This window comes from Haliotis rubra, unplaced genomic scaffold (genome assembly GCF_003918875.1).
Source record: "Haliotis rubra isolate DU_JTF1 unplaced genomic scaffold, ASM391887v1 Scf590, whole genome shotgun sequence".
Taxonomy (NCBI): domain Eukaryota; kingdom Metazoa; phylum Mollusca; class Gastropoda; order Lepetellida; family Haliotidae; genus Haliotis; species Haliotis rubra.
Window position 1 is genome coordinate 339,674 of NW_025767291.1, and position 15,804 is coordinate 355,477.

The following is a 15,804-nucleotide window of genomic DNA, read 5'->3' on the forward strand; positions in this document are numbered from 1 at the left end:
CTTTTTGTAAGAAAATATTTGAAGTAAGGAGAAATTATTCGACTTTTCAATTTATTTTTAAAGATACTTGAAGTAACGAAAATATACTCGTAGCAACGAGAAATTACTTGAAGGAACAAGAAAATACTTGAAATTTCAAGAAAATATTTGAAATGATGAGAAAATACCCAAATCAAAGAGCAAATAATTAAAGGAACGAGAAACTATACTGAAAGCCATTAAAAACGCAATTGGTATTTGTTGTCCTGAAACTTACAAAAGTTCTATTGAAGATTTTTTCCTGCGATACAGAGGATGTAGGGATAAAAGGCTGTTATTCTGGCCCATTTCGAGTTCGAGTCCCGGAGCATTCCTCTCACATGAACTTTGATACTTAAAACTGAACCTTTGACATTTCTCGTAAACACAACCACATTCATGAAACACGTTGTGCACATGCATTACCTGCACCCAGGCCCTGTAAAAGCACAAGGAATTGTGGAACTCAATCACTTTGAGAAAATGCCACACTTGACACAAGACGAAAGGAATCAGGTTATCGGTATGGTCGGCCAAGGTGCTTCAGATGTGATGATTGCCAGGCACTTTAATGTGCATCCATCCACTGTAAGTCGACTCAGACAACGTTTTCGGGCTTCCGGAAGTGTTGCTGATCGTCCGCGACCTGGTGCACCACCTGTGATAACAGCTCGACAAAACTGCAATATCCGAGTTTCACACTTGCGAAATCGGTTCCAAACAGCTGATGATTAGGCAAGGAGGACAATTGGGACAAGTCAACGTCATTTCAGCGCCCAAAAAGGTGCAAGGACGCCTTGCTGCCTTCAACATCCGGTGTCGTCACCCGTACCGTGGTCCAACCTTATTGCATCGCCACAGACTTGCCAGACAGCGATGGGCAGCAAATGGGGCCAATCTTGGCAACAGGACATGGCCAGATGTAATTTTTTCAGATGAATCCAGGTTTAACTTATCCTTTGCAGATGGACGTCAACAGATTTATCGACGTAAAGGAGAAAGACTTGCTCCAAACTGTGTCCTTGAATATGATCGTTTTGGAGGGGGGGTGGTGTCATGATCAGACCACAGACCATCAGAGGCTGCAGACCATCCAACAGCTGTTCCTGAGAAATGTGTGTCTTTCAATGCCCCAAAGACTGCGAGCATGTCTTGCAGCGCACGGTGGACACACACGATATTGACTGCAAGTGACCCCTCCTTTGTGTGATGTCGTTGTTGCGTCACTGATGTTGTTGTTGAATGGACATTTTCAGATGAAATTATTCACAGATGTTCACTTAAAACATATCTGCCAGTTAGGTTTATATATGTTGAAATTAGTGTGAGTAAAGAAAGTATGAATGTCAAATTGCATTTTTAATGGCTTTCAGTATACTTTGGTCTGTTTTAATTTTAATATTTGCATTTTGTTTTTATTTATTTGTCATAGCATTCAACAGAATCATTTTTTGCCCTGAAGTGTAATGAGACAGACAACATACACTAGGTCGCACTTTGGGCGTGTGTGTGAAATATGATTCACGTTGGCAATCTATAAGATGTCTAGATATTACAGTCATGTTATAAATTCACTAAGTATAAGCAGATCGTGTGCATTTTTTTAAGTTTCAAAATGCATTCACATATGCATAAACTAATTAGGATTATAAGACAAAATCTAAAGACGCACATTGACTTCGTTATTTCAGTCCTAACATTTTTTACCACTGTCATATGGTTAAACTTCAAAATGTTTTCATTTGCTATCAAAATAATGAAGATTATCGAGTACAAAATATTTCATCTTTTCTGATCAGTCTATACTTATACTATCAATTGCACATGAGGGTACCGCAGCAGAGGTAACAAAAGAGTCATGAATTCTGGGATATCATCGGGTACTCACGGGAGAAAAACAGTAACAAAAGCAACAACCAGTCCACGGAAATTGCTCTGGATCAGTGCCCCTTTAAGTCTTTTGTTCGTTAATTATCATTAGGCATTGCACAATATGCCTTCAGTTTATAGGGCTCCGGGTAGTCTATGTCATGGACCTGGATTCCTTATTTGATTTATTAATGGTTGTCATTTTTGACATTTCAGTGGCGTTCTTTGAGCGTCCTAGGCGTCCTCTCTGCCTTCCCTCAAATGCAAATAACGGCGTCCCTTCAGCGTTGCATCTCCCTTCTCGCCAACCGTTGTGCCTTCCTTGTGCATTCATTGGCGCTCGCTCTGCCTTCTCTCTGCGTTCTGTGGCGACAGTTCGGCAACCTGCATACTCTAGGTATATAAGTACCTGGCTACGAAATTTTATTATTAGTTTCATACGAGCAGGCTAAGTGAAATCATCGTATAACGACTTCAGTAAGCATGAACAATGAACTACGTTTGCACATAGCTTTTCTGCAAGGTCAGCAAGCATTATTTTTCAACCAGAGATCCATTGCCATCTGAAATAGAAGGATAAATAGTCGCTGAAGAAGAAGATTGAGGATCCAGTGGGTCCCCCCATGGTTGATGCAACACAGACGGTAACTACGTCTAGAAGATGAAGGGTCATTCTACAATTATCTGAGAATGGAGCCAGCCCTTTTTGACGAATTCCTCCAACGGGTTGGCCCAAGAACCGCCAAACAGAACACGAATTGGCGAGCAAATTTAGAGCCTGGTTTGCAGAGCTATCTGAGATGAATATAAGAATGAAGTTGTCAAATGCCCAAGGAACTCCCAATGTGGAAAGCCGTTGCAGATGACTTTCAGAGACGTTGGAACTTAGTGGTGTTAGAACGATGTCAGACAGTCAGATTCTCAATGAATCTGAACTGAAGACCTGCCTCGAAGATGGCACAATAAACTTTCCAACTCCTGATCCATTGCCGAATGATGACCGTGACATACCATTCTTCCTACTCGGAGATGATGCATTTGCCCTCAGAACCTACATGATGAAGCCATATTCAATCAGGGCACTCACTAAGTAGCAACGGATCTTCAACTATTGTATCTCTCGTAGAAGAAGAGTAGTTGAAAATGCGTTTGGCATTTTGGCTCAGCGATTTCAAGTTCTACTTTCAACGATGCAGTTGGTGCCTAATTCAGTCCGGGATGTGTTTGAAGCATGCATTTGTTTTCACAATACAATGCGAGACCGATATCCAACGCTACAGAATGCTGCACTTGACACTGAAGACGATAACCCTGACCGCATACCTGGATAATGGAGACAAGAAGCAAATATGCATGATGTTGCACAAGTAGTTGATCTAAACAGAGACACACGAGCAGGAAAACAGTTGAGAGAGTATCTGAAGTTGTACTTCAACAATGCAGCTATATCAGTTCCATGGCAGGACTGTATGATTTGAAGTGTTGTGTATGGAACTGAATTGCTATGCAGATGGTATCGTTTGATGATGTTCATCATTACTCTTCTTTAGTCTTATGAGCTCATTATGGATGTCTGGATTTCAAAATTAAGTATCAATGTGTGAATATTGTGTGTTTTCAAATACCGTGGAAATAAGCAGTACAAGACCTATTCATATGTAATCTGGAAAGGCAGAGAGGAGGCAGAGTAAAGGCAGAGCAAACGCCGTGGTTGTTCAAAGGGATGCGCTAGTCCCTGAATGAAGGCAGAGTGATGCTCAACGAACGCCAATGGATGCTCAACGGACGCACAATGAAGGCAGAGAGAAGGCAGGGGCAACGCCGCAGTTTAAGATGTTTTATGTGACGTCCATTTGCCGACCGTTGTGCCTTCACTCTGCGATGGCTCTGCCTTTCCTCTGCGGCCAGTGATCAATCAACCATGACGGCGACCACTCTGCGTTTGTTTTGAGCATGTTCAATAGTCGCCACTTCAGTGGCGTTCTGAGTCGTTTTTGGCATTGGGTCTGCCTTCTTTCTGCCTTCATGGCGATGGCTCTGCCTTCTCTCTGCATTCGTCGTGCCTCCTTTGAGCGTTCAGTGGCGTTCTGAAAAGTGTTAGAACGCAGAAGGAAAGCAGAGGTGTCGTTGTCCTGTGTAAAGGGGGTTTAATTGAGGTGTGGATTTCAGGGCTGCGATGGGGGTATATTACACTCAAAAGTGTTTTATGTCAATGTACAAAACATAATCTGTAAAATAATTGGCTACCTACGGCCCTGTCATGTGGATGTTACAAATGTCTTGCAGTCTCTTTCGACGTTTGAGGTTTCTGACCTATCTCTGCTCGGCCATCACCAGATACAACAAACGTGTTCAGTTCAAGAGGTGTCTTGCCACTTGTCTATCAATACAAACTGTGGTCAGTATTCTACATTTCAAAAGTCTCCGTTAATCATCATCATCATAATCATCAACATCATGTGGACGTAAGGATTTCTTGTCTAGTATGATGGACGACCACTCGTCAAGGTGAAGTTGAGGTTAGAGAAACGTGTTTGGAAAAAATAACGTTCCGCTGGCTCCTTCCACAAAAACGGAGGCAAACCACTGTAAACAGATTGCCCAGTGTAGTTGCCTAACATACTAATGCTACCCCAGGTTCTCACATGGATACCATTGTCCAAATAGTGAAGGGTTATTGTATGGTATTCGTGATTGTGATGTTCAGATTTGTGGAATATATACCCATACTCAAATATCAGTTCTTAATTAGTTGTTATACGAAGTAATAACAAGTAAATGGATTGTGCTTCCCAGGTAAATATTGTCTTGGGTACAACAGATATAATAATATAGCAGCCTGTGTATGTGCGGGTCTGAAGTACTTTTCAAGTCCAGTTCTTGCTACCGGATCAAGGTTCATCTCCAGATCTAGGTTCATCTCCAAATCTAGGTGCATCTTCAGTGCTAGGTGTATGTCTAGATGTAGGTACATCTCCAGTGCTAGGTGTATCTCCAGATGTCGGTACATCTCCAGTGCTAGGTCCACCAGAAATAGCTTCAAGCACAGATCTCATCTGTCACATCTAGACCTGGGTGTATCTCCATATGCAGTACATCACCAGACCTGGCTCCACCAGACATCGTTACATCCACATGCCTCATCTGTCACTAGACCTACTATCTGGCATAGTATAAAACAAAAACATCCCCTGGAATATCAAAGTACCCCAACAAAAAAGCACAAGCAAATATAGAGAGTGTTTTCGTGACATTTATTGACAACAGTCATGTACAAATATAAAGAATGTGAGTAAGAGCCAGGCAACAGTAAACACAGATATCCCTGGGAAGCCGCAGCAAGCAACAGCTGCTAGGACAAGAGGCAAATGCAAATCACAGCAGAACGCCACTCTGACAACATTACCCCAAGAGTAAACATTCTACATCAATCAGAAATCAGATGGTCTACGATAAGCTGTAATATCATGAACATAGCAGTGATTACAATACACTAAGCCTTGTCAGAGTTATCTCCCATTTGTTTGCTGTATGAAAGAATGGGACTGGTAAGTGTTGCTGTCTTCGTTTCTTTTGCCAGTTTTACCCTGAATATGAAAAGCTCTAATCTCACACTGGCCCTGTGCCTCTATTGCTGAAAATACAGCATCATCACGCTTCATAGGAATATCAGAACAATGAAGCTCAAAATGTCTGTGCTAAGCAGTCTCTGTGATGGAAGTGTAGATCAATATATTTCTATCATTGCTTGCTGCCATGGAAACAGATATCAGTTATTTACATAGAGGTTAACCACTTCACTGAATGGAACTTATCCCACAGAACTCTCTGAAAGGATCTCTCGAGTAAGCCGCTTAACTTGTCAATTACCTTGAGGTAACAATATAATTATTCCTGATTCTACATTTCTGCACCAACTGTCAATACTCTGCCATATTTTTCACCAATAATTAGGTCAGCACTATAACTGACTGACTGACTGAGTTTGGTTTTATGCCGCTTTTAGCAATATTCCAGCAACATCACGGCGGGGGACACCAGAGTCAGCACTATAAAAGAACACATCCTGCTTAAACAACCACCTGAAAATACTTGGTCATATTCCAAACTAACAGTCAGAGCCAAATTTTTTAAAATATACTTCACAGAACTGGTCTTTTAACATCATTGTCATTTATTTTTTGTTGCTAATGTATGGAATTATTGGGGGGTTATGCTGTGTTGTAACACATGTGATGCAAGCTTCAATGAATAATCAACTTTGCGTAACAAAGTATTCATGATATAATATATATTTTTCAATTCCAAACATTTGTGATTAAAATCTACTTTTGGAGACCAGTAAATGATGTTTATCCTTGTGACAGCTATTGTACTGATGATCATGGTTGGACAGGATCTGCTGACACCAATAACATTCTAACAACAAACACTGTAACATTCTACCAAATGGTTAATTGCGGTCTTTGATTGCTTGGATTTGATTCAAACTTTAACACAACATGATTTTATACAACTTTTTTTCAACATGAACTGAAAGTAAAGTCATTATGAGGGAATTCAAAGTGTACCCGTGATTATACAAATTGCCAGAAAAAAAGAGTGAACATTAAAGCTTGTTCATCAACAAACTGTTTCAGTTCATGGAACAAAATAAAGCTGTAGAATTGAAGATCGACAACCTTCGAGGTGCCCGTGAAGTTATGAAGTACCTGAATATATCACTTTACTATTACATAGTATGGTGCTATGCGAAAACCACAAGCTGGAAAGAAACCAGGAAAGGCAAAAGTGTACAAAAAACTGCACTGGTTAACTGACTGGAAAATAATATTGTCAACAAAAATAAACATAACAACTTCAAAATTTACAGCCGTCATGTTTAAAATTTAAAGATTTTTAAAATTCTTTTTTCGTCATCAAAAAACAAATCAGTAAGAAAAATGTTAATTAACGAACATCCAGCAAACATCTCATGACTGTGTGTTACTAAATAGTACTCTGGCTGAGACAAGGTGACTCTACTGTCCTTGATCTTTTCATTGAAATGTTGTTACTTTAATGTAGATCTATAAAACCTCATGGTGTGGACTACAAAAGAAACACCATAAATGCTTGACATGTTCCAAGCCCCATGACACATTTAACAATAACACAAACTGGCTTAGCCAGGCAAGTAAATGCTTGATTGTTTCAATGTTAAAAAGATCTATAGTCTAACAGGTGCTGAAGTTCGACAAGAAATAAAGGAAGCACCCAGTAAAGCACAAGTGAAAGCACTAATCAAAACACTATAGAAGCACTAATTGAACTAGCTTTACAATTATTCATGATTACATGAAATTGACAATGTTTTTTTGCGTTGTGCTGCATGTGTTTTGTCCTTCACACTGAAACTGGAAACTACCTTCGACTGAAATATTCAGATGCTACAACCTGCACGTTTATTTTTAAGCTGTAATATTCTCATCTACAGAGATCTGCTGTTAATAGGCATCCTTGAAAAACATATCTATAACATATTCTTAAAAATTGCAGGTTTCTTTCCTATTTGATCATAACTTCTAGAATGTGAACACAACAGTCAAGCAGTAAGAGTATCTAACCTTTGCCCAACATTTGTCAAACATCATTGTTATATTGACATACAATGTGAAAATATTGTTTTTATTTTGTCACTGCCAATGATCTGTCAAGAAAATTTAAAGCTTAAAACAGTGAACCATTACATTTCATGTTTAGAAAAATAACTCTTCGAAATATGAATCACAACCATCAGATCCATCTTCAGACCTATAAATCCTCTTACTGTCATACAATGTTTGTTTGAAATCCTACTGGAAATTACTGTTCATGCTTTAATACATTATTGATAATAATATTTTGCTGCAGGCACATTCTCCTATATGTGACATCTGACGGATTCCTGACAAAAAGCATGTCGTATCATTACCCCATCCTTGTTAACACTGCCCTGACTGAATTTGGGCGACCTTTCAACGTCTACAGTGGCCTGAATGTCACTGATATAAAGGATGTCATGACCTTACCAACTCCTTGCTTCACACTGCCAGGAATAGACAACTCTGCCTTTGACTACAAGAGCCTGAAAGATCTGATTTCACATTGTAAGTTACAGATGATTGTGGACTTATTGAGAAGGACGTAGGGTTTTAGATGTGGTTCTACCCAGTGCACAGCCTACAAAGCCAGAACCAGACTAGTGTTGGACGGAGACAGTGATATGACATTCAGTGGATTCAGAGTCTATGCCATGTATCAACTGCTGCAAAAGCTGGGGAACAAGTAGACTTGAAGCATTTTGCTCATGTGGGGCAGGTAAGAAATGACTGGTCATGCTCAAAGTCAATATGGAGGTTTCAACATAACAATTGACATGCTAGTTTCTAGGTCAAAGAAGGTCATCTTGAGTTATTCTGGACAAAGAAAGACCGTCTCAGGTTCCATGGTCAAAGACAGACCAGACCGAGTTGGGTTCCCACTGTCAAAGACAGACCAGACCGAGTTGGGTTCCCATGGTACAAGACAGACCAACTTAGGTTCCTCTGGTCAAAGACCAACCATCTCGGGTTCATGGTCAAAGACAAACCATCTTGGGTTCATGGTCAAAGACCAGACTATCTTGGGTTCATGGTCAAAGACCAGACCATTTTGGGTTCGATGGTCAAAGACCAGACCATCTTGGGTTCCATGGTCAAAGACCATATAATCTTGGGTTCCATGGTCAAAGACAGACCATCTTGGGTTCCTTTGGTCAAAATCAGACTACCTTGTGTCAGTATGAAATGTCATGATAAAACAGAACAGCGTCTGCAGAGTATTTGATAAAAGTAGAAACTAACACCCCAGCCTTCCATGACACCTGCTAATTCTGTGCTGTTCGGAACAAATGGAAGACAACATCAAATGAACCCAAATGCACAGTCGTCACCAAACATGTCATGCAAAGCTCCTGGAGATAGACTGGATCAGAAACTACATGTGGCATTACTTGAAAATATGTCATCTGAAACGTGACTACACTCAGTAGATCTGAAGTAATAGAAGGTGCACACAGAACAATTTATTACACCAAAAATATACTGAGGGAAACAAAAAGGGAACACCACTTCATGGCAGTATTCCTATATTTATTCTCAGATTCCCTGCCACAATGCTATTCAAAGCTGGTTATGAAAACTGAAAAATATTAAAGGAAAGCTTGAATTTACCTGTGTTCCTTCATTTGTTTCTCTCAGTATATAATCAACACATCCCCTACCAAGGCAAAAATTGAAAATTAGAGTTCGTGTTATTGTTCCCCTGTCCCGTTGCTACGAAAGTCTGACAATATACATTCAAAGTAATGCAGGATAAGGTTATATTAAATGTACAAGAAAACCTTCATACAAAAACACTTCCATTGTCATCAACACTGAACCGTACACAGTAAAAGCTAATATCGATAAAACACAATATGCTACAAACACTCCTTGTAAACCACACAAGAGCTGAATGGAAAAACGTCTAATGGAATGCTATAGTAATACATGTCACTACACTAGCTCTGCTGAGAGGCAAACATGGACCTTCCTTTCCCTGGAGGAGTGTTATACCACTGGTCCTATCCTTGGGTTCATTAACAATATTTTACAAGGGTTCTGTCCCGAAAATTCTTAAACAATATGATACCAGTTGACTTGTCAGGGATATTCATGAACAATGGTTACCAGTTGTTTGACCTAAATTATTCATGAATATTTGTTACCCTTTGGTTTTATGGAAGGAATTCATTAACAATAGTTACCAGTTGTCTGATGTAAATTATTCATGAATATTTGTTACCATTTGGTCTTATCGAAGGAATTCATTAACAATGGTTACCAGTTGTCTGATGTAAATTATTCATGAACAGTGGTGTACTAGTGGTCCTATTCTAGTTATTCATGAACAAAGATATGCCAGTGGTCTTTTTCTGTGAGTTCATGAACCAATATCGTGCTATCTCTATATTATATCAAGAGATATACAATATTTATTAACAATGTTGTAAAAATGGTCTTGTCCTGGATATTCATGAACGACTTACCAGCTTTATTTCATAGGACATTTCTGTGTATTCATGAACCTGTAGGATCTCTTACAGGGTATTCATGAATAATGCTGTAGTAATGGTCATGCTCTGAACACCGCTGTACTATCATTCTTGGGCTTCATACATAGTGTCATTCGATCCCTGCTACCCAGTAAAATGCTCTCATCAGAACTTGAAAAGATCAAAGCTTCCAAAATGGACATTTAAAAATATACCCTTTTTACAGCATTTTACAACACAATTAAACTCCAGCTATGAATCAGACAACTTGGCTGTCTAGCGCTAGTCCTATGGTGTATAACATCACTGATTGACAACCAATCATAATCATTAACTTCTGAAATCTACAACAAATCACTAACAATTAAAGCTTCAAAACCATGCCAAAAGCATGAAACATTTCTACATCTAAACACAAAGCTAACGTTGTCCCAGTGTCAGATTACGCCTTAACTACACACTGACTAAAAGTAAAAATGTCAACTTGTAAAAAGCCTAACATAGATGCTGTAAATAAAATAAAACATGTAAAACTGGTGAATAAAACATAAAAACTATTGGTGCTTAAAATTATTATTCATGATTACACAAAGTCATTTAGAAAATTGATTATTTGTTCTTAAACACTATTCAGATCACACAATGGGATTTTAAACCCCCAAATATTTCTAACGACAAATCAGCAAGAATTACCAAAGTAATGCCCTGAAACAAATCCAAAATCCAAATGCATCACTTAAATATGATTTTCAAAGTATGTGTATAAATGAGGAAGAAAATCTAAAAACAAGTAATCAAGTTTTGCAGCCCTGTCGGAACACAAAATATAAAATTGTACACACAAAAAATAAACATAGTTTGTATGACAAAAAATGGAGGAAATAAATCCTGGATTGATGACTGTTGTCTTGTTGAGTCAACACTGGTGTCAATAATATCGGGTGAGGTCAAGGTCATCACACTCGTCTCTCTGAACAGGATACCACCAAGATACAACTAGTTGCTTCTAAAAATGTTATAAAAATTCGAAACTTCACACAGCAATCATTGAGAACTAGTATTTGTTAAACATGTACCACAAGTTCTAAAGTCATTTTTCAAACAATATTATTCTGAATTAGTTTGTAATTAGCTCGTTTGTTAACTGAATAATCCCCATTTTCCTCCTGTTGTGTGACTAGTCCTCCTTCCGACAATTCATGTAAAACACCATCCAGCATTTCATTCCTTTTCTGAACACATTTGCTTCAACTTCAAATACTCTGATACATCAGTGTTCCTGAAAAATGTCATCACTTGGATGTTAACTGTAGTCAGTGTTCCTGAAAAATGTCATCGTTTGGATGTTAACTTTAGTCAGTGTTCCTGAAAAATCTCATCACTTCGATGTTCAACTACTTTCAAGTGCAAGAGTACCATTTTCTTGAAAGCCATTGAATTCAATTTGAATATTGAACACAGTCAATAAAAGCCTCTGAACAAAGACCTTCTCAGAGTTACAGAAAAATGTCATCAATTACTTGATCCAATCATATAAAAATCTAATGAAAACATTTTACCCGCCGCTATATTAGTCATTAATGACAAAAAATTACAAATACATATGTATATATGTAAATAATGAGGTTGGGCTATATTCAAAAGGCAGTGACTTTACTATTTACGTCTACTTAAATGTAATATTTACAAAAAAAGACTATTCCTAAAGAAGTCAGTGGTATATGAAGATTATTTACTCTCTGTTATTTCACAAAATGTGTGAACACACTCAGATCTGAAGTGTAAACAAAAATAGAAGCATATGAGAATCATGATTCCAATATCATACAAAACAAAAAGTGTAAATGGCACTGAATTACGGTAAGTCCACTAAATGCAAAACACCCCCCCATTGAAATATGTACAGGCAAGTCTGCTAGCAAGACACGTCCACAAGGAATCATGTCCGTAAGATGTGAACCATATTTCAGTAAAATGTTGCTATGACAACTCGTCCACTTGTATGGATAATGTAAAAAAGGAATGATTTCCAAAACCGTCACAACTACTTGTTTTCCAAAAACTTGAAAACCCATGAGCTTGAAAACATCAAATATGAGACATGTCATGAGTATTCAGCATTATGCAAATGAGCAAAAAACATGTAAAACGGCGATAACTGAGAGAAAAACACCAAACCCTTTTGATGTACTGTAAGCAAAATAACACAGAAGAGACTTAACAAAACGTAAAACGGAAATCTGGTTGCGGAGATAGAGAACATGTCGCTAACACTTCGACCAAACCACTAGAAATGTAGATGTCTTGTTTTAGCTCTCTATTGACAGGACTTGGTCCCCTATTCTGAAAGCAGTGATACGGTATACACAAAAGATGCCTTGGAAAGGCAAGTCAACAACTTGGTTATTTCCGAAAACATTAAAAAAACATGAACAGTTTCATTCACGAACTTGAAGCCCAACCTGACAGCAAAGCGGTTATCTCCCTTAGCTCCAACTACACTTTCGGGTCCTTGTCTTCTCCCTGTGGCTCGAACTGCTGACTCTGCCGGCGCCGCCTCCGCAGTAGTTGCTGGGGGGCTCTCTGTCTGGGGGGAACTGGCGGGCGGGGCCTCTTCTTTTACCTCCTCCTGCACAGGTAAACATGTGTTGCTTATTTTTCTGCTACAAAACTTTCTCATGTGAGACTAGAATGTGACTGCTACTTGATTCCAATGGACTGTTGATCCTAATACCTACCACTTAGGGACTGTTCATAATTTATGGGTGATTTTTTATCGAGAAGAATGTACAATATGAATGACCCCTGCTAAAATTTCTGTACGAAGTAAGTGACCCCAAAATCAATGACCCTCCCTTCCATAATTTGGAAGCAAAATTTTTAAATTTTATTATGTACAAATTGATAACCCCCTAGTACATGTGTACAAAATTGATGACAACCCCCCCCCACCCCCAGTACATGTGTACAAAATTGATAATCCCTCTACCTCCCCTGAAGAAAATAACGGGTGACCCCCTTTAAAATCATCATCACCCCAAAAGCTATAAATTATGAATGGTCCCTTACTATTGACAGAGTATCCCCCCCACAATTCTTCATTTACCATGTGACCCCCCCATGACTTACTACTGACTGTGTAACCCCTAGCGCCCAGAGCTGGACATGAACACCATATAAGCGGCTTATTACTAAGACTCCCCACAGACTCTGTGACCCCCACATGACTCACCGCAGACTCTGTGACCCCCACATGACTTACCGCAGACTCTGTGACTGGCTTCTCTTCTTTATCTTCAGGCTCCAGCTCCTTCATCTTGTCTTCCTCTCCAGACTTGTTTGTCTCGTTCACCACATCCACACTGAAACAAACACCTCACATTAACACCTTTACAATCAGTTACATCCACACTGAAACAAACACCTCACATTAACACCTTTACAATCAGTTACATCCACACTGAAACAAACACCTCACATTAACACCTTTACAATCAGTTACATCCACACTGAAACAAACACCTCACATTAACACCTTTACAATCAGTTACATCCACACTGAAACAAACACCTCACATTAACACCTTTACAATCAGTTACATCCACACTGAAACAGACACCTCACATTAACACCTTTACAATCAGTTACATCCACACTGAAACAAACACCTCACATTAACACCTTTACAATCAGTTACATCCACACTGAAACAAACACCTCACATTAACACCTTTACAATCAGTTACATCCACACTGAAACAAACACCTCACATTAACACCTTTACAATCAGTTACATCCACACTGAAACAAACACCTCACATTAACACCTTTACAATCAGTTACATCCACACTGAAACAAACACCTCACATTAACACCTTTACAATCAGTTACATCCACACTGAAACAAACACCTCACATTAACACCTTTACAATCAGTTACATCCACACTGAAACAAACACCTCACATTAACACCTTTTACAATCAGTTACATCCACACTGAAACAAACACCTCACATTAACACCTTTTACAATCAGTTACATCCACACTGAAAACAAACACCTCACATTAACACCTTTACAATCAGTTACATCCACACTGAAACAAACACCTCACATTAACACCTTTACAATCAGTTACATCCACACTGAAACAAACACCTCACATTAACACCTTTACAATCAGTTACATCCACACTGAAACAAACACCTCACATTAACACCTTTACAATCAGTTACATCCACACTGAAACAGACACCTCACATTAACACCTTTACAATCAGTTACATCCACACTGAAACAGACACCTCACATTAACACCTTTACAATCAGTTACATCCACACTGAAACAAACACCTCACATTAACACCTTTACAATCAGTTACATCCACACTGAAACAAACACCTCACATTAACACCTTTACAATCAGTTACATCCACACTGGAAACAAACACCTCACATTAACACCTTTACAATCAGTTACATCCACACTGAAACAGACACCTCACATTAACACCTTTACAATCAGTTACATCCACACTGAAACAAACACCTCACATTAACACCTTTACAATCAGTTACATCCACACTGAAACAAACACCTCACATTAACACCTTTACAATCAGTTACATCCACACTGAAACAAACACCTCACATTAACACCTTTACAATCAGTTACATCCACACTGAAACAAACACCTCACATTAACACCTTTACAATCAGTTACATCCACACTGAAACAAACACCTCACATTAACACCTTTACAATCAGTTACATCCACACTGAAACAAACACCTCACATTACCACCTTTACAATCAGTTACATCCACACTGAAACAAACACCTCACATTACCACCTTTACAATCAGTTACATCCACACTGAAACAAACACCTCACATTAACACCTTTACAATCAGTTACATCCACACTGAAACAAACACCTCACATTAACACCTTTACAATCAGTTACATCCACACTGAAACAAACACCTCACATTAACACCTTTACAATCAGTTACATCCACACTGAAACAGACACCTCACATTAACACCTTTACAATCAGTTACATCCACACTGAAACAGACACCTCACATTAACACCTTTACAATCAGTTACATCCACACTGAAACAGACACCTCACATTAACACCTTTACAATCAGTTACATCCACACTGACAACAGAAACAGACACCTCACATTAACACCTTTACAATCAGTTACATCCACACTGAAACAAACACCTCACATTAACACCTTTACAATCAGTTACATCCACACTGAAACAGACACCTCACATTAACACCTTTACAATCAGTTACATCCACACTGAAACAGACACCTCACATTAACACCTTTTAACCTTTTACAATCAGTTACATCCACACTGAAACAAACACCTCACATTAACACCTTTACAATCAGTTACATCCACACTGAAACAGACACCTCACATTAACACCTTTACAATCAGTTACATCCACACTGAAACAGACACCTCACATTAACACCTTTACAATCAGTTACATCCACACTGAAACAGACACCTCACATTAACACCTTTACAATCAGTTACATCCACACTGAAACAGACACCTCACATTAACACCTTTACAATCAGTTACATCCACACACTGAAACAGACACCTCACATTAACACCTTTACAATCAGTTACATCCACACTGAAACAAACACCTCACATTAACACCTTTACAATCAGTTACATCCACACTGAAACAAACACCTCACATTAACACCTTTACAATCAGTTACATCCACACTGAAACAGACACCTCACATTAACACCTTTACAATCA

The 15,804-nt window shown here is 38.7% G+C and overlaps 1 protein-coding gene across 1 annotated transcript in view; it reads right to left on the reverse strand.

Annotated features, from left to right (window-relative positions):
* Positions 1-5,122: 5,122 nt before the first annotated feature.
* LOC124255060 (neural cell adhesion molecule 1-like) overlaps positions 5,123-15,804 on the reverse strand; it is a 50,309-nt gene continuing 39,627 nt past the window's right edge. The window contains exons 13-14 of the mRNA XM_046688896.1: positions 13,245-13,344; positions 5,123-12,611 (exon numbers count right to left, since the gene is read on the reverse strand). Coding sequence (XP_046544852.1) covers positions 12,321-12,611; positions 13,245-13,344 — 391 coding nt within the window. The 3' untranslated portion in view covers positions 5,123-12,320. The remainder of the gene's footprint in view (positions 12,612-13,244; positions 13,345-15,804) is intronic.